At 40.2% G+C, this 24,386-nt stretch overlaps 1 protein-coding gene across 2 annotated transcripts in view; it reads right to left on the bottom strand.

The window, feature by feature from the left end:
* Positions 1–24,386, bottom strand: part of TBC1D8 (TBC1 domain family member 8) — a 72,882-nt gene that overhangs the window by 15,725 nt on the left and 32,771 nt on the right. For both annotated transcript variants that reach the window (XM_075265102.1, XM_075265103.1), the window contains exons 6-12: positions 17,620–17,860; positions 9,605–9,812; positions 9,166–9,348; positions 6,672–6,821; positions 2,659–2,809; positions 2,007–2,221; positions 510–627 (exon numbers count right to left, since the gene is read on the bottom strand). In XM_075265102.1, the coding sequence (XP_075121203.1) occupies positions 510–627; positions 2,007–2,221; positions 2,659–2,809; positions 6,672–6,821; positions 9,166–9,348; positions 9,605–9,812; positions 17,620–17,860 (1,266 nt within the window). The remainder of the gene's footprint in view (positions 1–509; positions 628–2,006; positions 2,222–2,658; positions 2,810–6,671; positions 6,822–9,165; positions 9,349–9,604; positions 9,813–17,619; positions 17,861–24,386) is intronic.

The following is a 24,386-nucleotide window of genomic DNA, read 5'->3' as shown; positions in this document are numbered from 1 at the left end:
AAAACAAATATAACTTGGAATCTACCATTTTACATCTGGATCCGTAGAAGATTAACGCTTTACAATTATATGTGATACTGTTAAGATAAAAGAACAGTTCTAAACCTGCAGTTTTAATAAGCTGAATATAGGACTGGGCAATTTTTGCCTAAAAAAATAAAATCTTCAGTTCTCGATTTCAATCTCATTTGCATGTTTTTGCTGAAAGACAATACAGCAAAAATTACAATGACGGCCGTAAATGACAGCCGTAAATGACTGCCGTCTTTTCCTATAGAACTCTATGTAAACGTTTTATGACGGCCGTAAAAGACACACAAATTACACACAAATGACGCCTGGCGTTACTCTGTGTGAATGCAGCCTTATTACAATGATATGGTTCCTTTAAACAAAATGATTCATTTACTACTTTTTAAACACTACATAAATCCAGTGCAAAGGAACTGTAATTCTATTCTTCGCCAGAAGATGGCATAAATGTCACTGATTACGAATGATTAACTTACCTAAGACCCTGTGATTAAAATAATCGGGAAGCATCCTTTCACATACTGCAACCAATAGCCAAAATGCCTCTTCTTCCTTGGCATAAAGTAGTAAGACTGAAGTGAGGATATTCATGGACTAATTGAAGAGAAGAAGAAATAAAAAAGGCCATGTACATTTGTCAGATCAGGATATGTATAACATAGACATGTGACCTGGCATTTTGGGTGAATAGTACAAAGCACAGGATGTCCATGAAATACGAAGATGCATAACAGAAATGCAAAAAGTTCACAACAGTGTTAGAATAAAAGTAAAAAACAATGCCTAGTCATAAATAATCGGTTAGAATACTTTTACACACTCCTATTACTCTTTTAGGTTAAGTTCCTAAGACAAAAAAACGCTGCAGAAATGCATTTCTGTATGTGTAATTGTCAAGCTGCTATTTACAAAATCGCAATCGTTCTTGAAATCGCAGCATGTCTGCTGCAGATATTATTCTGCAATGTGTGGATGGGATTAGCCAGAATACCATCCATATTGCAGAGACCGTAAAACAGTTTTTGCGTTTGTTACGTGAGGCTCCGATCTTAAAGGGTTTTCCAGACTCAAATTGTTTTTTCTATGCTGATAGGATAAGTCATTAGTATGGGATCTCTGGAGATCTGACATCTGGACCCCACAGAGATCAGCTGATGAAGCAGCCTTGGGGTACTCAAAACTGCTAGTGGACAGGCAGTTCATGCAGCACTGCTACTATACATTAGGGCTCGTTCACATCTGCGTTTTGCTCTCCGTACTGCAGGTTTCCGTTTCCTGCATAAAACAGAGCAGGAGACGGAAACCTGCAGGAGTCTTTCTCACCCATTCATTTGAATGGGTGGGAAAGCTGTCCGGCCGTGAGCGGCGGTGAGCGTTTTATGCTCTCCGCCGCAAAACCGGGTTTTATAATCCGGACACAGAGTCGGACATGCAGTACTCTGTGTCCGGATTAAAAAAAAAACAGTTTCGCAGCGGAGAGCATAAAACGCTCACCGCCGCACCCGGTCTGTGGTTTCTGTCTTCTGGCATGCAAGAATTTACTTGAATAGTAGCGGTGCTGTATGCACTCCACATCCACTAGCCACTTCTGGCACCGAGAAGCTTTTGCAACAGCGGATATGTGCAGAAACCAGGTATAGGACCCTCACAAATCACATAGTGATGACCTATTCTGTGGATAGGTCATCAGTATAAAAAAACTATTTGGGGCCAGAACACCCATTAAAGGTTCTGTTCACAAAAGACTGTTAGACGGCAGAAAATCCACACTAGAATTGACATACTACAGATTTAAAATCATGGATTCCACAGAAATTTCATTCTTAAGTGTGTGGATGAGGTTTGTTAAAAGTCATCCAACTTTGCGGCTACTTTAAACACTAGATTTCCCACACGCAATGTCATTGTAGAAACTTGTAAAAACAGGGAAATCCCCTTTAAGATGTAGCTAAGGCTATGCTCTAATGCATTACCTGACAGTATCCTATTTTAGGGTTTCTGTGGGCGTAAGCAGTAAGCACTCTTCTCAGAGCTGCAATGCCAGTTTCGTTTTGGAAGGCTGGATGTTCTGGTAGTGATCGGTGCAAATCACGCTCTATCTCTTCTCTCACCATACAGCTTTTACCCATTGACTCATCTACCAGTCTGTTGTAGTAACCAGGATGAGTGGCCAGGTCAGTCACTGCATCTGTATGTAAGGAAACATTGTGTAACTAAGGCTTATCAAACAGATAGGAAATGAAGAATTACGCTATATAAAGAAGACCTATGCATGTAGACTGCTTAATGTGGTGATCCTGATCCATAGCATCTGTCAATGTGGCAGTGGTTCAAGCCAACAAAGTGTACACATTTATTGTATCACTTGTGATTGATCTATGTGTTGTAATATCCAGTCAGTTATCAATTTCGCAATTGTTATGGTGGCAAAGTTTTAGATAATGCCCATTCCTTGAACACTCCCTAAAGGTGGTCATTACACAGTTTATGTATTTCCAGGCACTGACCACGGGCAAACTGTGGATGCTTGATGGCAAAATAGTGGCTATTTGGGCTAGAGATAAATGCCAAGAAAAAATAATATATTTATAAATACTTTTTACTTTTCAAAACTTTATTGACTACCTGAAAAGATGAGCCACAGTTCTCCTCGCAGGGATTCGGGTATTCCCATAGCAACAAGCTTACGGATTTTCTCTGTGCGGAACATACAAACTGTCCTTCCATACTCAGCAAAATGGTCCATCCATAAAAGCTCCTGTATCTGTTCTTGTGGCTAGGAGTTCAGAAAAAACACAGAAAAGTCAAATAAAAAAATGGAGGAAACTCATTCTAGGTCAATAATCTGTACGGAGACGTGAAAGCTGCACAAATGCAATAGCTGTCAGGTGAACACATTGGTGATAGTCCAACAGGCCCTTCCTTCATTACCCTGATATCTGCCATCCAGGAACAGTCAAGAGGTGCTCATACACATTACATCTCAAAACCAAAGATTTTTATAAAATAAAAGCTAAATCCTTCTTTGCAATTCTGTCCTTATTAAAGGGACTCTCTGCTTCACAATAAATGTATAAGGAAAATGTTTGTTCTCGTACCGTGTTAGCCAGTGGGTAGGAAATATAAAAAAACAAAAAACTTTATATAGTCTTCAGTAGTTGATACCTTTTTAATGGCTAACTTATTAGTTAGCCATTAAAAAGGTATCAAGTACTGAAGACTAATAAATGTATAGTTATAATACCTGATGCTCTACGTTTTAATTTTCGTGGGTGGATCCTCCAAATTATTGCAAGTAGTAGCTGGTGGAGTTTTTACAGAATCTAGGAAACTTAGGAATCATACCAGAAAAAGGAAAGCTAAAAAGGAAGGCACCGGGTATATTAACTACGCATCATACATTCACTGTAAATTTTTTTACTGGCAACCAGATGGTTCCTTAAATAAGGTCTGTGGAGTAGTATACTGTCCTTGTGATGTCACTTCAACACAGCCAGATACTGGAACTGAAATGACTACATATACCAGATAAGATAGGGACTATCGCATTTGAGGCTAAGGCCCCGTGTTGTAGAAACACAGCTTTTTTTTTTTTTTTTTTTAAATTTAGTGACAAATATTGCTGTGTGACCCTAGACAAAGGCTTTTCTTGACCCTTATGTTTCCCCATCTGTTTCACACAGGTAGATTTTTGGTTACCATATAAATTTATTTATAATTCCCTGTATTAGTAGGTTCTGAATGTTAAAATGCAACGCAATGTTTGTTTCCTTATTTTCAGTGATAAAAGGGAAACCAAAAACTAGGACATTCTTAACAGAAGTCACTCAATTCATTAAATGAAGGTGGAAAAAAAATGCAGTTCTTTGATGCTAAATTTAGGTTAAAGAAAATCTGCACATCAGCACTTTCATCCATGTGTATATTTGCGCTCTAGTATGCCTTTTGCTTGTCAGAGAACTCATCTACATGGAGCTGCTTTAACCATACGGCAGAAGGTGCTTCTACTCCAGGCTCTACAGTAGTGCCAACCCGGATCGAGCAGAACAGTCTCACATTTCGGTGCTGTCCTGCACAGCGGGTATCGATTTCAACTCTGTGTCCTTAAAACACAAATTAAGTGAATACAATAGTGGAGCACAGAGCTAACAGTTCTTTGCTCCATTATTTAGTTTTCAGCTAATGATGCCTGCTGCAGGGAGAGGTGATGAGTGCGGAGCCGCTGATATTACTGCTGCAGCCTGCAAGCATATTCATGGGAACTGGACAAGAATAGGAAGTATAACTATATTTTTTCTTATTTGTATATAATGCTAGTGAACAATGAGGAAGGGAACCTGAAGTGGAGGCTATTTCAAGATACAGTAAAATTATGTGTGGGAAGGCCCAATTAAGGATATTTTGAATGGGGCCCACTAATCTATTAAAACGGCTTTTATTCAGGATTCCTCATCTATTAGCTAACGTACAATGTCCAGCTCAGTTCTCTTCTCTGCAGGACTGGAAATATACATTAGATCTGTGACCTGAATAAAAGAAATTAAAAAAAATATAAATAAAAGGGGTGAAATAAGTATCGGCCAGTTAGATAAAAGGTGCTTCATTTCTCTTGAACAAATTGAATCTAATTTTGTAGATGTGAACTAATCGGCCAAGCCAGACGTGCGCATTTGGCTGACAGCTATCTTGCCCAATTCCCATATATACATGCATGGAGAGCTTGACAGCAGTGCTCACATTTATTCCCAAATTCCCATATTCTAAACCTGACAACTGATGTAAAGGGTTAGGAACTCTCTCTTTGTGCTGGAAACAGGGCCGGATTAATGGGGTTATTAGTGTACTAAAACTTCCAGCACTGTATTACATGCAGCAGAAGGTCCCACTTCCATAAGTATTTGCTGCATTCCTGTCGCAATTACAGTGTGTCTTACAATGATGGGTGAACCTTGCAAGATTCATTTTGCAGATATTTGCAAGGTTCACCAAGTTTTGGTTATGGACAGAAGGGAAGAGCTATTAATATACCCTGGGGTCTCTTCAAGCCCCATTGTATAATAAGAGAAAGGGCAGGGAAGGTATTGAAAAAACAAACACTGATATGCACATTTCACCTCACCAAGGCTCCACCACGGCATCCTGTCTAGTGCCATCTTCTGGTCTCTTGAGTGACATCACTGGTGCTTGATCATCACCGAGGCTTGTGGTTGGACTTCATGTGTCATATGATCCCTGAGGCCCAATAACATCAGCCTCATCAGTGACCCAGCACCAGTGATGTTACCCAGGAAGCTGGAAAACGGTACAAGAGAAAAACCAGAAGCTGCACGAAGCCCCAGGCAGGTGGTGAAAGATGGCTATTAGTATGTTATTCTCTCCCCCCCCCCCCAAAAAAAAAAAATAAAATAAAAGGCACCAGAGTATAATAATGACCCAAGTGCTGAACCCGAAAGTTTTGGAAAATTCATCATGAACCCAACTCGCTCATGTCTACTCTTGACACAAGTGGAGAAATAAGTGAAGTAGAGCAGGGTTGGTCATTTGACCAAAAGCTGGTGCATCAAGAGGGCATTGGGAAATGAAAGACTTCGGGCTTCTAGATAGTCTTTTGAAAAGTTCAATACCATGACTCACAGCTAGAAACGACCATGACATTATAGTTGCAAAAAATACGGCAGAGTTGGATATCTTGCACCTGTAAGGTCTTGCACCTGCAGCACAACCCCATTCACTTTCAATATGCTGCAATATACCATAGTTAAAGTGTGATCTTTGATAGTGTGAAATGCGTCCCCAGCCAAATTGTTTTGTAGCCCATAGCCTAATGCACCAACATACTAAAAACATGATTGACAGTAAGGTTCTGTTCTGGCAAATATACAATATTAGGTTCATAAAAACATCATATTTGCCATATACTAATGAAGTTTTACAAAAAAAAAAAAAAGCCAACCCAAAAGATGCTGCTGTATATAACAATGACCTCTGTCATGCAGAAATGAAAAGTATGGCCAAGATGTTTCCCGAATATTTCTGTTTTATTGCCCAAGATGAGATCTAACATCTCACATGTCTGCTCTAAAAAGTGCATTAGTTATCTTTTTTTTTAACGAATATTCCAATTCTCAAAACTGAAAGGACAAGCTAAACATTTACTTATTGACTAAGCTACTTTTGTTCTAATTTGTGTGGGAAAATGTGAATATTCTGCATTGTGCCACATTCCTGACCCACAGACTGTAGAATACACATACACTGCTCCCACTGGACAATTATACCAGGAAGATCAGCATTGTTTTACCAATATATTATTCAGAATAATGTCAAATGGATGATAAAAATGAACAACAGTATAATGGAGATGATAAACTGGTATCATTGAGAAGGATTATCATAAATTCTGAATTGTGGTCATAGAAAACTGTATAAAGATCTCTTGTAAAGGTAGAAACTTTCACAGAGCAAATGTCAACACACACTTTGCTATGGGTCAGTTCACACTACCTTTTTTAATGTCTGTTGCTCTGATTCGTTACAAGATTAGAGCAATGGACATTAAACAACAGTTGCAGATGGAGCCCCTGCTATAGATGAAGTTTCATGAAGTGAGTTCCTACAATGAAGTAGATATACTGTACCATTTTAGTTTCAGGATTATCAGTTCCAGTCTGATGTAAAGAGGACATCAAAGCTTCTGCTTTTGTTGACAACTTCTCCTTTTCATTTCCACCTTCCACATCTTGAGTAACCATTATGTTCATATTACCAAACCCTTCTTTGCCAAACACCTAGTCACAAGAACACAGTTATGTTACAAATGGCTGCTCGATTTTATCCAATTCTCACTAAATTGAGTTTCTACCAACTTTTTTTTTATGTAGATTGTGAGCCCCATATAGGGATCACAATGTACATTTTTTTGCCTATCAGTATGTCTTTGTAGAATGGTAGGAAGTCCAGACAAAGCAGATGTCTGATTTTATGCAAGCATGTAAAGTGGAAAAGGGTTAGGAAATGGAATGACATGGCCCCAATGTTAATGTGTCATACATGACAGTATCAGCAGTAAGGACAATGACTGGCTGCAGCAGTCTCATGTGCATATGGAAATAAGGAGAGACTGGGGAGGAGCACAAAAAGCCAGAACAATAAACTAACAAGGGATTGACGTGGCGAATATTTGTTTTTTAATGGTTCATCCCATTGTTTTCCCTTGGGAAAAAAAAGTGCAAATCCTGACAACTGTTTTAAAATTTATGTCTACGATTGAAGATAGCATAGACCCCCAACTTTGTGCCCCGCTGGCCCCCCCCCCTTTTTTCCCTATCCGCTTCAACATTCCCTCGCTCCGTTCTCCCTCCCCAACCCACGACCCTGAGCCCACTTCCCACCTCAACCCGTGCCCCCTTTCTTCCCCTACACCCCCCCACCCTGTGCCCCATTTTTGCCATCTCTAACCACACACACACACACACACACACACACACACACCTGCGAACCCGGCTCCACCCCACGCGCGTCGAGGTTACAGGGGTGCATGGAGTTGGCAGACCATGCACGGCACGCGGCACAAGTAGACGGCGATCTGTGGACTGCTGCACAGTTCCCTGTACCCCTTCCGACCCCTGGGGCCCCGGCGGACTCACCGCTCCACGTCGCGCTCCAGCAATGCCGGCAAGGGGCGGCTCTCAGATGCCGTCATGCACGCCAGCATTTTCTTCCTGTGAGTGGGTGCACGCCAGCTTGTGGGTCTATAGCTCCACCTGCGCAGTTCCTGGGCCAATCGAAGCCCCGCGCATGACGTGGTGACGTCAGCTCAGGTCCTTCAGCCCTGTTTGTTCCAACCGAAAGTCACTGCTTCTGGTGCGGCTGTCTGCAGAATGTGGGATGAGGCGGCCACAATCTATGCCGGCTCCATGCTGCCGGCCGGCATGGCGTCGTCGCTCTGAGCCGGGAGCAGCCGCCATTTTCTCGGGCAGAGACTTTGTCAGTGGTGCCGCCCACGCAAGCCCACCAACGTATCAGGCCACTCAGCTTCCCCTGTGGCCCGCCCCCAGACTGCAGCCAAGCAATCGGAGCCCCGCTGAAAGACCTGTGATGACGTCATCTCAGGTCCTGCAGTGGAACTGGAGAGCACTTTTGCTGGTCGCGGTCGGGATTCCGGGTGAGTGTGGGACCTAAAAAGTAGCCTATGTTTTCTTCCTAGTGAATATCTAGGTCTGTGGCAAATTTCATGCTAATCCGTTCACCCGTTTTTGCGTGATTGAGGAACAAACATCCAAACTCACAAACATCCAAACACACAATTATATATCCTCCTGTGGAAGCTAGTTCAAAACACACGTTGGGGTGCAGGTCAGTGGTCACAGGACTTCTGGTTGGTATTCACTCTAATTTGCTTCATGATTAAATAAGTGTGAGGAGCTCATTGGTACTTTTCTTGCACATTGCAATGGTGCACTTCTGTGGTCATGACTTGCTGCTATTTGGGTTTATTTATCTTATGAATTTATTTAATAATATTTAATTACATGAACTTCATTTGTTTCTGGATTTTGATGTAGATTTATGAAGTCCAATGATTGGTTTTCAAATATCCTATACTAAGCCTGCAGAAGCTCTTTAAATATCTACAGAAGAGAACCACATACAGGACTGGGATCATCAGATTTAGGGCCCTAAACCCAATGAGCATAAGTATATGCTGCTGGATCAGAGATCCCAAACCTGGTTACATAGTTAGAAAATGAAATAAAAGTATATTAGAAAGATAAAGAACATAAAATAATACAGTGGTTAAGCCTCTTTATACTTTGCTTGAAGCTGTAGAATATGTATGACACCTCCTTCATATAGATTACATTCATCCACACTGATAACAGAAATAAAATAACTGCACAATATGTATCCAACGAAAAATTAACATCTCTAAAATCAGGCTGAAATTTGGGGAAGTTACAAATGATGATAAAACAAGCTGTACGACTGATCAATTCTGAGCCGTAAAGTCGGTGTAAATAAGCTTCTCATATGGCTTTGTTCTATGTAATCTTTCCAACAATACAAGGATTAAGTATTATGTGTTTATGAAATATTATGGGACAAAAACTATCCATTATGTATGTACCGTACCAGGTCTCCGTTTCTTGGACACACTGTGCTTGTGTTGACTTGCTGAAGCCTTTGGAGTAAACCATTAACCAGACTCTCTCGGTCTTTTAGCTCAATAAACTGGAAAGCCATCTGCTGCCTTATGCTGATAATGATAGGGTTTGGTAGAAGGCTGGTGTCCTCCATCTTTTCCACACTTACTACCTTCAATTATGAAAAAAATTATTATATAAAAGAGACAAAGATAAACATGTCTGCTAGATATTATATTTCATATATGAATATTAAAAAAAAGACCTGTAACTTCAAGCAGTGATAAGTAAGCTTTCTATAGGGCCTTCTCTACATTTTGTCTGGTAGGCCTACTTTATGTATCAGATATAGTAACTGAGCATATGTTGTAATTACGTCAAATATCATGCATCCAGCACAAAAAACGGAAAAACATTCAAAGTCCTACCTCTTTGAGTGGTATAATAACATTGCATACTCCATCTTCCTTACTGGCAAAGCAGAGATAGCTGTCAGAAGTATATATCCTTCCTGGTGTATGGCATCGGCTGAAAGGTGTCCACAGAGAACAATCCACAACATCATACAACCTCTCATTTCTTGGAAGCTTAAACATAGCGCGAAAAAACTCCTTTTGTGCTCTTGCTTCTAGATCCCTTTGAAAAGAAACACAAGATCCTTCTATGAATTTTTCTTTTGATATGAACCGAAATACATAAAATAAATTATTTAAAAAGAACATTTCATCACTTTCACCAGGTCCAGTTCTTAGAATCTGTTACTATGCACTGAACTTTTTCTCCAGACCTTCTGTTCCTGATCAATCAGAGTTGTTAGTTTTGGTGCCTGATAGTACAGAGTCTAAGTAGTCTGTCAGGAGGGTGGTGTCCAGCAGAAGCAAAAAAAAGGGGTGTGATTCAGAGCTCCAATCAGAGGCAGCCAGAATCAGTGCTCAGAGTCATACCGCCTTATTTGCTCCTGCCTGACACTGTCACCTGACAGTACAGAGACTAAATATCATATCAGGCACCAGAGCGAACAGCATTTGTTGGGGATTGGTGGGGGCTAAAACAGGTTGAACAGGGGGTAAAGTTCCTCTTTAAGGAATCAGCAGTGCAAAATTTACGTTTACAATTCAATTTTTATATTAAATCAACTACAACTCTAGTTAATTAAAAAAAAAAAAAAAAAAAATACTCTCTACTTTAAAGGGATTCTATCAATTGTAAAATGCATTTTTAGCTAAACATATGCCTGCATAGCCTTTAAAAAGACTCTTCAGGTACTGCCTCTACTACTGCAAGGAGGAGGGCATACGGAGCACAAGCAGTGGAGGGGCGTTTTCAGAGGTATGACACGTGGGTGCTCAGAGGCCCTGGGAATGCCCACGATGCTCTGTGGGGCTGATTTACATATACAACTTTTTCGTTTTTTAAAAGAAACGGTGGGGTCAGTTGCAGTAGTAGAGACAGTACCTGAATAGTCACTACTAGTTATATTTGCCAACTTTCCCTATGGCTCCAGGAGGATCCCGAAAAAGGGGTTACTTCCTGGACTCCCAGAAGAGTAGGCAAATCTCCCACTGGGAAAGCAGTCACTTTGTGTGTGTCTTGGGCACTTTATGTGCCATCAACTACGAAATGGGGTATGGTCAGACAAAGGGGGCAAGGTGATTTATAAAAGGGGATCTGATGCTGGGTCTTCGGCTAGTTCATAAATATATGGTCGACAGGGGTCTGATGCTAACAACCAAGTGAGAACGGGACTGCAATAGATCTCCCAGGCCTGGTGTAAAACTGTTGCATCTGCCAAGCACTCAGACATATTCTACATTTTATGGGCACATTAGGGGTCTGACTGGCATCAAAACGTGGGATGGGGTTTTACTGAAATTGAGAGTAGCCATATAAGTTTTGCGACACTCTGCAAATGGACTCCTGGGGTCAACCAACAATAGTTGGCAAATATGGTTTGAAGTAGTGTGCATGCAGTTCTCCACTACAACATCACACAAATTAGTGAAGAAATGTAGTCTGACCAGTCTACCCATAGACATTATTAACAAGGATGCAAAATCCACAAAAAAACACATTACAGACTCATTTTTAAGGTTCTCAAGAATGAACTCCTCATTTGTAACCAAAGACACTGCTTCCTCCTTTCTTCCTCCTTTCTGAAAAGATGAAACAAAACTCGTAAGAAAAAATATAGCTCTTTTATAGGAAATGTGTGTGAAAGCAGAAGTCCTAGATGCACAGAAATAACAATACTGTAAAATGTAACCTTCACAGAAATACCGTATTTTTCGGACTATAAGACGCACAGGTTTTAGAGGAGAAAAATAGTGAAAAAAAATTTTCAGGCAAAAAATGGTAAAATATTTAATATATGGTAGTTGTAGTTTTGGAACAGCTGCAAGGCCACACTGACAGGTGACCCTGCAGCTGTACGGGGATGCATAGGGCGTTTTTTTTTGTGGGGCCAGGTGTACTTTTTAGATATACCATTTTGGGAAATGTTTATTGCTTAGATCACCTTTTATTTAATTCAGAGGCAAAACAGAGAGAAAAACCCGGCAGTTTAGCACTTTTGATTTTGACGTTCACTGTACATAAAAATATTAGTAGACCGGGCATTTTCAGACACAGGGATACCTAATGTATATGTTTCACAGTAATGTTATACTTTAATATGTATTCTAGGGAAAGGAGGTGAACTTTTATTTATTTCATTTTTTATTATATTTTTTTTAAGTGTTTTTTTTTTTTTTTTTACTATTTTAATATCCCCCGCCTAGGGGGCTTGAACCTGCAATCATTTGATTGCAAGTCTCATAGACGGCAATACAAGTGTATTGCCGTCTATGGGAGATTCTATACATTACTATCGTGGAGGGTCATAGACCAGCCGCGATAGTAATATATATCTATGACAGGCCTGGGAGCCTTCATTAGGCTCCCGGCTGTCATCGGAACAGGTCGGCTCCTGCGGCCTCGCCGTGCAGGAGCCGGCCTGCATCACTAAAGGTATGGGGCCGGTGGGGGGGCTAACTGACTGCCGGGACCTGTGGAGGAGGAGTGGGTTTGCAGCATGGCCGCGCTACTGCCACCGCTGGTTTTCTTCAGCGGCAGTAGCGCGGCAATCTGCAGGCCCCGGCAGCTAAGACAGTCCCCGGCATCTGCTGTAATAGACCGGCGGATGCCGGGGAGTGTCTTAGCTGCCGGGGCCTGCAGATTGTCACGCTCCTGCCGCTGAAGAAAACCAGCGGTGGCAGTAGCGCGGCCATGCTGCAAACCCACTCCTCCACCCACATTCAGACTATAAGACGCACCCTCATTTTCCTCCGAAATTTGGGGGAAAAAAAAGTGCGTCTTATAGTCCGAAAAATACGGTATATATTATCTACATACTGTGTTCATGTCTGAGTAGGTTTTCTGCCATACACTTAGTAGCCCTTGAAACCTGCCCAGAAATCTTCAATAGAACTTTAGGGCATGTCCTTGATATTCATATACTGAAGTAAAGTACTCTACCGAATACCTGACAGAGAATGTGTAGCACAACCTGGAACCATGTAAATGTTAAGAGTGAATTTACACAGGGAACAAAGATCAGTCCATTCTAACGTGGAGTGCATGCGGAACATTTCACTTGTTTTTTTAAAGCATGCATCCATTATGTTGTGACGTGTTTTTGAGCCACCTAAGATGCAGATAACAAAACACATGTCCTACCTGTATGTGTAAATGTGAGGTCAATAAGCTTGGAGAAATCTTGGCCAGTTTTAGTAGTCACGAACAAGGCATTGAAAGACTCAGATCAGACAATGTTTTTTGTTGTTTTTTTTGTGTGTGAAGCAATCATCTTTAAACAAAATATTTTGCAACGATGGATGTTTGGGCATTACACATTACTTGAAGCTTTTCCTTCTTAGTCCAAATAAGGCTCCCTTTAATAGTAGTCACTCTCCCAGCGAATAGTAAGACTTCTGGGTGGCACTCTTCCAATTTCCTCAAATGTCATAGCAGCCTCCCACCACACTAGCCATAGCAAAGTTCTACTGCAACAACTTACTCACCTCTCAAGTAGTTACAGCAGGACTACCTTAACCTTCAGTAGTCACAGTACTGCACCTACTGTTAGTAACTTCAGCAATAGTCACAACAAAGTAGTAGTAGTAGTAGTTCTCAACATTTACTCTTAAGTAGTAATCCAAGAAGCCTTTTTGTTTCTTCAGTAGTTGTCACAAAAGCTCTCCTCATTTTTAGTAGTAGTCGAATTAGTTCCCCATTCTTTATTAGTAGCCATTGCACCCCAGTTCAATTTTACACTGATCAGCCATGTCATTACAGCCACCGGCCAAGTATTGTTTAGATCTTTCTTGGACCACTGAATGTGACTTTAGGCACAGACTTCACAAAGCCTTTAAAGTTGTACTGTGGCATCTGTTACCAAAACATTAGCAGTAAATCCATTTGGGGGGGGAGGGGGGGCATCTTAGATTAGAGTTGTTTTTCCCATATATATGTGATTGGACTGAAATCTGGAAGCGAAGTTAGCAGCTTTAAATCTCTATCCTTTTCCTAAAGTCACACCTGAATAATTTTGCAGTGTGGCCAGGTACATTAGCCCACTGGCCTTAGGGTATACTGCAGTTTTGTAGAGCTGTATCATGTTTAGGTAGGTTTTACATGCAGTCATGTATCCAGCTGTCTTCACGACTGAGATTCTTCATCTTCCACTACTCCCATGATGCAGTTGGGATGTTCTTGTGCCCTTTCTAATCACATTCCATAGTGGGCAGGAGTCTGCACAGATTTGCTGAGCAGGAATTTGAGATCCACTCTTGTGTTTTGACACCATATAACCAGCTTTAAATTTTTCAACAATTTGTGTTACAATAGTACTTCTGTGGGATTGGACTTGACTGTCTAGTAGACGTCACACCTCACAAGGATCTAGGCTGCCTATAACTAGATCAATGGGTGCCCTACTTTGGACTATTTCTAGTACATATTAACTGCTATACACTGGGAACACCAGCCGACTTGGCATTGCCCTGATCCAGTTCCCTAGCCATTACAATTTGGCCCTTGTCATAGTCTCTCAGATCCTTATACTTGAATACTTTGTCAACTACAAAAACTGACTGTTTACTTGCTCCCTAATATAGCCCACCTTTTGACAGATGCCACTATCACAAGATAGTCACTGTTAATTATGTCACCCTTCATGTTTTTAAGGTTAAGGCTGATCAGTGTAGCTCCATGTGCTTGGCACTGAAACACTCAGCTGCAGAATATATAAAGGTCAAGAAGCAAAAGAAGATGCCAAGGAGAATTTTGTCCAGCCCTGCAGTACGTGTGTAAAAACAACCAATATTTTCCGCATGAATATGTATTATAGAAGTTAATGAATTTGCATGAGTTGGGATATGGATTACAGGATAATTGGCAAGACCACACAAGACAGTAATCTCAGACTGTATTTGCTAGGCATCTACAGAAATAATATTGGATTGGCTGGTCAGATAAACTGTTCAGTGAGAGCATGCAAGTCTTGTTGGGATAAGTCATTCAATATCTATCCCAGGGGATATATAAGGAATTAATGAGATTTCCTAGTCTAAAACCTCAGTGCTATAGAACTTATGAGTAAATAACAAGTAAAATAAATCATTTACTATCATAAATACACAATAACGGACTTCAGCTTGCATATAATACACACCTTAGCACAGACTACATGGTTCAATTACATGAAATTTTGGTTTAAAGAGGGAATTTTAAATCAAGGAAAGAGCGACGGATTTATGAGTACAAGCTGATGACCCTGCTTCAAACACTGGAGGAAGGGATGAATCTGTCACATGGGTTCATGGTATCCAACAGAAATCACTGAACTGAGACGGCCATAAAGACACACTGTGAACTGATAAGAACCTGGGAACTGTGGAATTGTTTACTTGTATATACCAATAACCTTCTTTCCCCCTTCCCCCCTCCCTCCTAAAATTCTATTCCCAGTGTCCTTTTGAACATAAATATGCAGCCTTCAAAAATGGTTTTTAAATTTACTTGAGAAAGACGCCGAGAGCTTACAAACGTTGTATTCTGTCATCATTATTAGTTAGCCATTAAAAAAGGTATCAACAACTGAAGACTCAAGTTTTTTGTAAAAAAAAAAAAAAAAAATCGGTGTAAATGATGCTGGAAATCTACACCACCTATGAGTTAGAGTAGATTTCACTCCAGGAGCACGACCAAGCAGTGGGAGTTCCTCATATGTCAGGGGTAGGGTTATGAGAACACCAATCTTCATAAATCTCCCCCATTGTTTTAGTCAAAGATTTGATTTTCTGACAATTCTGCTAAATTTATTAGGCATGCACCTTTTGGAGAATCTATAGCAAATTTGGCCAACTATCTTCTTTGCAAATATGGGGATGGGATAAACCAGTTTTAGTAAATGTGAGCTATATACTCATATTTAGGTAAATCGCATGATGGCCCTAAAGGATTTGTCCAAAGCTAAGGTTTTTATGGTGTATCCTTAGGATAGCCCATTAATACCTGACTGGACCCCACATCACTCAGCTATATGGAACTAATGGGCGCTGAGCTGCAATGATTGTGCCTAGTCCCTATACAGGGGATTGCACTTTCTGCTTCCTGTCCTGTTTTGTGTATAGGATGTGTACTGGAAATAGCTTAATACAGCTGATCAACGCGGGGACCATCTGTCTGACCCCCACTAATCAGGTATTTATGGCCTACTTGAACGTTAAAATCAGTTAACCCTGGATCCTAAATAATGGCTTTCCAGAATGGAAAATGTTAATAGGCACAGCATACTACAGACTAGCACGCATTAGTGCAATGCTCCACAGTAAATTTAATTATACCACTCTAGTCCATTTGCAAAACCTTACCCAGATGTATCATGCAACATCAGTGTTAGATTAAAGGGAAAAGAAAAAACACTGAGGATGGAAAGTCAATAAGCAGCAGGATGCCTATTAGCCATAATTATTATGTACACTCATGAGTACAGCCTGAAGAATATTTTTAATGACTAAAAATGATTGATTCATTAAATATTTATGTGTGTACAAATTTGGACTGCCAGGAAGCGTAAGACACTGAAGTCCCCACGACAGACTGAAGACAGATCCTTCAAGGTCAAGAGTAATGCATACGAAATGCAGTTACAATACAGCACTGCTTCCTTATAACATCAAGTAAAATGAGCACTAGATCAGATTGAAAAACAAAAGGATTTCTTGCATATTTCAAATATATAAAATCATGTAGAAAGATGCAGAATAGCAGTCTCAGCCTCTTACACAGTACAGCGCATGAGCCTATCAAGTCAAGTTCAGCAAATACCAGAGATTTCCCATTGGGGCTCAGGAAAAACTCAGATATGTATGGAAACCTTATAGACTGTCGAACACTGGACTGCTATCAGTGGAATACGGACAAATATGCTGGTAAACTCTTTTTAAAGGGGTATTTCAACCAGAATCACTAACCACCTAACTAGTGGGTAGATGATAAATGCTAGAGGAGAATTTTGACTGCTAGCTCCAACTAAGGCTCGATTCTTTCTCCCAGTACCATGGGCAATGAAAGAAGTGGCAGGGTGCATGTTCAACCACCACTTCATTTAACCAGCTGTAATCTAAAGTCTCGGGGTCTTGGGTTTTGGAGACTGATGAAAATTCCAACAGTTGCACCCCCAGCAATCTATCATTTATTACCTATCTGCTACTAATTAGAAGGGCCAGCTCTGTCCTGGGGAGCCCCCTGGACCCAGTACAGGTGGTGGGTGACAGAAGGATACTGTCTGTGGTGACCTCCATGTGAGAGAACAAATCCCACCCCATGTATGAGACCTTTAGGGTACTAGGCAGCACTGTCAGTGACCGTCTGCTTCACCCCAAGTGTGAGGAGTGCTATCGGAGGTCCTTCCTCCCAACCTCAGTCAGGCTACAGAATCTACATCAGACCAAGCGAATGATCCTGAAGTCTTCTTTCTTTTCTTTAGCTGCTATGATTCCTAGTATTTTTCTCCTATCCGCTATCCTGAGCTTATGTGTTTCTCCTTCTGTAATATATTACTGTTTTTTATCCTGTATCTGTATTATCATGCTGCTGTAACACACTGAAATTTCCCCATAATAAAGGATTATCTTATCTTAAATTCTTCTGAATGGAGTTCCCCTTTACTTAAATATTAATAGTAACAAGCAACTACCGGCAATAAGAAAAGTAAAAAGAGTAAACATAAAATAAATTTACATTATACATAGGAACAGCTCTCCTGTCATGAATACAGCAAACTCATAGCTGCGAGTCTTATTGTTTCATCACCGCTATCAGTCAAACAGCACAATATTTTCTTTTGTGCTCCTTAAACTAGAGCTATCACTTTAAATTCTACTGAAATAAAACCACTTACCTCTTAGTGATCTGCGTTGGTTGCTGCAAATTTTGATCTAGATCAAAGACTTCATTGTCCAGTAGCCTCCTAACAGTCACATCTGCAAGCTGCTCCATTATCCTAAAGACTTCATTGATATCAAGGAACATGGAGAACTCCCGCTCTTTCCCATGTGTATAAACCATGATGATGTCTGCCATAAGAACATTCGATGTCCTTTCAAGTTTCTGAACCTCCACCCAGGGGATGACAAGTTTTACTTAAACAGAAAAAGAAATGTAATGAAAAAGTGCTGCCATCTATCTAACCCAACTAATACAATTAATCCAATCCCCCAATGGCACTTTTAGGCTAAGGCCCCACATAACGTCCACAGCCATAAAGCACTGTGGAAAAGACCGTGGCGGAAACGCAATGTGTTTTTTTCCACAGTGCTTTTCACAGAAAATCTGAGGAGTTTGCCTCCCTCTGTAGACTTTTTGCTTCTATTATACCTATATGGAAAACACCAGCGACTCTGTAGGTATAATTGACATGCTGCGATATATAAAAACACAAGCGCTTTTAAAATCACAGCATTTCTGCTGCAGATATTTTTCTGCAATGTGTGGATTGGAAAAGCCAAAATACCAACCACTTTGCAGGTACTGACAAAAACAACATTTACGCCACATGGGGCCCTGGCCTTAAAGAAGTTTTCCTGTAATTATCTGACTCAGGTAATATGAAATTTCAGTGACTTTTATAACTATTGATGGCACTTGAAATATAGGATTACTTTGGAATCAATGACACAATGTTTCAGACATATTGGCACCGGCACATACCATTTCCATGCTTCATGTAGGGAATAAATTAATATGGATTATGATCAATGATCATTTAACATGTCTACTGACAACATTAAAGAGCGCTGCTCCACAGATTGTGGCGTAGTTGGAATTTTTTCGCTAGCCCCCACCCCTATCGTTCTTGAGCAATTGGTGCTGTTAGTTTTGGTGCCTGATATGCCAGTCAGGCTGTGTACTGTTAGGAAGGCAGTGTCAGGCTCCGATACGGCCTGATCCTAATTTGAGCTCTGAATTACACCTCTTGCCTGCCTTTGCAAAGTCCAAGTAGTATATGAAGTATCAACACTAAAAGCTCTGAATGCTCAAGAACAGTGGCGGGGAAGGCTGGAGAAAAAATTCTAACCACAATTGAATCAGTGAGAAGGACCCTATGAAATGATCTAGGAGTTGGTGGTGAAATGTCCTTCATAAGTGTTTGCCCTGACAGATATATATATATATTTATTATTAGAAAATGGGCGCAATAGGCTAAAATAAAATAACTATTATACATCTCGCAAGTTCTCCATTCCACTCTTGTGCCAATGCTCCCTGGGTCTTCCATCATTCTCTACACATCGGTCAATCGCGGGCTGTAATGGATTAAAAATTTGGCCAATGACAGGCTAAATGGTCACTTTCTGTGCATCAAAAGGGACCAGAGAGTAGAGGGTAGTAGGGTATCTGAGAGGTGTCAAAAAGGTAGCTGCAGGGGGAAGGGTTAATCACAAGGATCACTGCAGACACCCTATATTCAGCCAGGCTGAATTCCAGGTGGGGGACAAAAAAAAGACAGTCCTCAAGCTCAGGGAAGGGGCAGACATACAACCAAAACCCCCCTCCCCTTTCTCAGCAACTACTGCATCCAAAAACTCCGACCATTTTAATTTTTGAAATTTTCCAGTAGATGCTGCATTTCCGACCCTCGGCTTATACTCGGGTCAATAAGTTTTCCCAGTTTTTTGTGGTAAAATTAGGGGCCTTGGCTTATATTCGGGGCAGCTTATACTGGAGTCAATAAGTTTTCCCAGTTTTTTGTGGTAAAATTAGGGGCCTCGGCTTATATTCGGGTCAGAGTATATACGGTAAGTCCATTCTGTTAAGACCATCTCTTTATTATTATCTTTGTTTTATTAATACTGTTTTAGAATCAAGTGGTGAACCTAGCAAATGAAACTATAACAGGATCACAACATTCCATCTTACTGTGCTTAAGTCTATAAGAAAAACTATTGTAAAGAAATATACACAAAACAGATTCATAATAAAACCAGAATAGTAACAAGTGGTAACAAGTCTTTTAGTATATACAACAATAAGAATTCAGCTTTCTTTTTTTGCCTTTGTATGTACATTAATTGCTGCTATTTGGTAAGGGGGCGTTCACACTACCGTTGGTGTCCGATTGCAGTGTCCGTTGCTACTGTCCGTTCAAGATTTTAGCAACGGACACTAGCTCTGTCCGTTACAATTTCCATTCATTTCAATGGGATTTCATCTGTTGTCAGTTTGTGTCCGTTTGTGTCCTTAAGGGTCCGTTAACAACCATGTCCGTTTTTTCAAGCGGACAGAGAAATCACACATGCAGGATTTTTTTGTCCGTTTGAAAAAACGGACAGAAAGTGTCCGTTTTTTATTTAACATTGAGGTCTATGGGCAACGGACATATAACGGACAGTAACTGATGGCCCTCAGTTACAGTCCGTTATTTTCTGTCCGTTTATTTTCTGCACATGCTCAGAAAACATAAACAGCAAGAAGAAAAAAACGGACAGTATAAAAAACGGACACTAACTGATGCTAACTGATACTAATGTGTCCGTTTTTTTTTTTAACTGATCCATTAAATGGATCAGTTAAAAAAAACGGACACATTAACATCAGTTAGCATCAGTTAGTATCCATTAATGTCCGTTATGATAGGTGTCCGTTTTTTTTCTTTTAAACGGACACCTTCATAACGGACACCAACGGTAGTGTGAACGCCCCCTATGAGGAACATGCTAAATTTCAATATATTCTTAGGGCTAGCTCACATGGGGTTCCGCGTGTACACATTCCATCGCGACTTCCGCGACAGGATGCCGGTGCAGTGCACTGGCATCCCGTCGACGCTTTCTGCTCCGGATTAGGCCCAAATGAATGGGCCTAGTCCAGAGAGTGGTGTTGCGAGGTGGATTCCGCGTCAAAATCCTGACCATTTTTCCCCGTGTGAACTAGCCCTTATACTTTAGATCACGTACAGACTGAACGCTTCAGAGGCACTGTGGGTTGTGCCACTTTCGTGAGGCAGGGCTTATTACATGGTGTATGGCACCATATGAATGGATATTGGAGCAAACACTATTATCTGGAGACAATATGCAGCATTTACACCCAGCACTGAATGGTGCAACTTGAAGATGTTAAAGTGATATACACTTTAGTAGCTGCCCACCTCTACACCTCACACTTTGGACTTTAATACAGCCACTGGTAACTTTTGTCCCCTACCAAGTTTATAAAATATTACAATTTGCAATGTATAGTTAGAATGTAAAATGTACATTTAAAATGAATAGATACTTAGATATTGATATCCACACAGCTGTTTTTATAGAATTCCTATAGAATGGTTAATCCAGCATTACTTTCCACCTAGACACACGCATCTTGGTTTGGTCTAACTATATTATAGTAAAAAAAAAAAAAAAAAAGCCTCATCTGTTCACTGTAAAAAACTACTTCTTGTGTCATGGAAATGAAAACAAGTAAAATAAATAACAGGACAGTGTGCCTAGCAGACCTTGAAGATGTCAGGTTTATACTCTAAACATAAAAAGTTTCGAGGAAATAAACCAAACTAGAACAGGTTCTTCTGCTTCCAGGACAAGAGTATTGTGAGGCTTCTCACACAAGGTCTGAGAACGTCTTAGAAACCTGCATGAACAATCACTATTATTCAGAGCCATCGAGGAGGAATCCTGTCTGTACAAGTAGAGCGACAGAAAATGAAGCACATGCCCTTGTAAATACATATATAATTCCACAACACATTAGATTGCGCAGTCTGGGGGAAAGATAGCTAAGGATTTATAGACTATTTTTAACCAGACTTGTGATTAGGACAAAGCTCTATTAACTATACATAGAATCGCAAACAAATTAGCACTGAAAAGTGGGAGCAGCCTAATAATTATTATGCACATAGTGTGGTCCCGATAGTACGTCCAAAGTTAAGTTACGTGTCTATACCAAAAAGAGCATAGAACTAGCAAAAAACGTAGGTATAAAGACACTAAAAAATTTTTATATCAATGAAACAAAAAACAATCATTAAATAAAACATATAAATTTTAATAGTATGATTAAAACATATAACTATAGGATGCGAATGATGTAGTAACAATACAGATCCTGACTGCGGCGTGCACCAAAATAGTCCCTCAAACAAATTTCTCCATGAGAGTATATATGTATATATATATATATATGTATATATATATATATATGTATATATATATATATATGTATATATATATATATGTATATATGTATATATATATATATGTATATATATATATATATGTATATATGTATATATATATATATATATGTATATATATATATATATATATATATATATATATCATGGATCACAATAATGTGGTAGTCATCAATGCAATTATATAGTAATATATACCTTCTGAATATGAAAGCGAGATAGACTCCGAAACACTGTGTATAAATATGGTACTGTTAACCAAACAAACCAGAGGTATATTCCACATCATGTGTATGCATTTGTAAATAGTAAACTAAAACCACAAAGAGCCATAAATGTAATATGAAAATAACTGTATACTGTATATGCAACTAACAAATTACCCCATTAGGGTTAAGGGCTCGTTCACACGGAGTAAACGCGCCGCGCATTGTGGCACATTTACGCCGCGTTTTTTTTTTACGGTGCGCAATTACGCGTAAATGTGGCGTAATCGCGCACCGTAAAAAAACGCGGCGTACACGCGCCACAATGTGCGACGCGTTTACTCCGTGTGAACGAGCCCTAAGGCTTACCCATAGTGATTGTAATGAATCAGGACTACAGGGGAACTAGAGGTGGAAGCTGACTCTCACCCGACGCGCGCGTTTCGGCACGCCTGCCTTTGTCTGGTAGTCCTGATTCATTACAATCACTATTGGTAAGCCTTAACCGTAATGGGGTAATTTGTCAGTTGCATACATACAGTTATTTCCATATTACATTTATGACTCTTTGTGGTTTTGGGTTACTATTTACAAATGCATACATTTCCATCAGGAAATAACCCAGTAATGAAAGATGTCTCACAGTTCCTTTCTTCTTCTTGCCTTACTACTTGCACAAACGACCCTTTCCAGTCACATCTCCTCTAGTTTGTGTCCCCTGCTGTTACAACTCGCCTTACTAAATTTTTTTACCTCTCTCTCTTATGGAATCTTTCCCTCCTACTTCAAACATGCTGTCATAACCCAACTACTCAAAAAACCCTCCCTTGACCCATCCTGTGCTACCAACTATCAACCAGTCTCTAGCCTCCCCTTCATCTCTAAACTCCTGGAATGCTTGGTCTATTCCCAACTAACCCACTATCTCTCTGCTAATTCTCTTCTAGACCGCTTAATGAGCTTTTCATGTACTACACTCTACAGAAGCGTCTCTTATTAAAGTTTCCAACAATCTCCTGATGGCTAAACCTAAAGGGAACTAGTCACTGCTTATTCTTCTGGATCTCTCACCAACATTTGACACAGTAGACGGCCAACTCTTCCACACTATGCTCCAATCTATTGGCCTCTGGGACACTCCTTAGTTTTCTCACCTCTTGTGTCCCCATATTTCCTCGTAGATATTAAACTCTGGCAAGCAGGGCCCTCACTCCTATTGTGTGATATGTTATTTCTTTGTCACATTGTAATGTCAAATACTAGGTGTTCTTGCATCCTCTGGGTTGTAAAGTGCTGCGGAATATGTTGGAGCTATATAAATAATGTTGTTATTTTTATCATTATTACTAAATACCAAATATCTCAATCTGCAGTCTAAGACCACATAGCGCTTCTATGCTCTGCTGTGTGCCCACACAACAGTTTATGCCCAGATGTATGACATTATTGTACCCAGGATAGCATACTTAACATCTTTATATATGAGGGTATAAACTGCTGTTTGGACACACAGCTGGGCACAGAAGGGAAGAAGTGCTATTTCTCTCGTTACTTTACGTTTTTATATAGGATATGGTTTATTGGGCACTCCCATAGAAGGAGCACAACCAGAAAAAGTTTCGTAAAGTAGAATTAATGCTAGATTCATTGAGAAAAGCAGAGTAGCACATCCGAGTGCAGTAAGGAACTACATAAGCATGAGATCATTATAAGCAGGGAGTAAGTAGTAAATAGTTGGTAATGGTTATGCCATATATCCCTAGGAAACGCAATAGGGTCCAGTAGAGTATTGCGACCAGTTGCTACTGGGAGGTCCTAACTCAAGATGGGCAAAGGCCAATCACAACTTCTTTACTTCAGTCCAGTGGTTAAAGGCCCATGGGATGGACCAAGAAGCTAAGTGGTGTAAGGGTGTCAAATAATAATATAGAGCAAGATCAGAATCCATCATGTTTCCCCTTGCCGCACACACCCTCATTGCTGGTTTAGGAATGCAATGGCATTTGTTCGCCCATATAAACTGAAAAAAAAGGAAGCCTGAGTTCACACTGGAATCTGCACAGGGAGTGTTTCAAATTAATAGAGGATACTGATTAACTTTTATAAACTTTCTACAGGGAATGGGAGAAAAAACAAACAAACGGAATTTAGCCACAGTTTTCAGCATTATAAACTGTGTGACACTCCTTGTTTAATACAGATGAACTTTCTTATTGCAAATTATACTATGCGGTGGCCCTGTCAAAAATGGTGTAAACTTGTGTG

Source organism: Leptodactylus fuscus, chromosome 2, assembly GCF_031893055.1.
Source record: "Leptodactylus fuscus isolate aLepFus1 chromosome 2, aLepFus1.hap2, whole genome shotgun sequence".
Taxonomy (NCBI): Eukaryota; Metazoa; Chordata; class Amphibia; order Anura; family Leptodactylidae; genus Leptodactylus; species Leptodactylus fuscus.
Note: the sequence above shows the minus strand (reverse complement) of the source record. Positions and strands in the feature narration are given on the sequence as shown.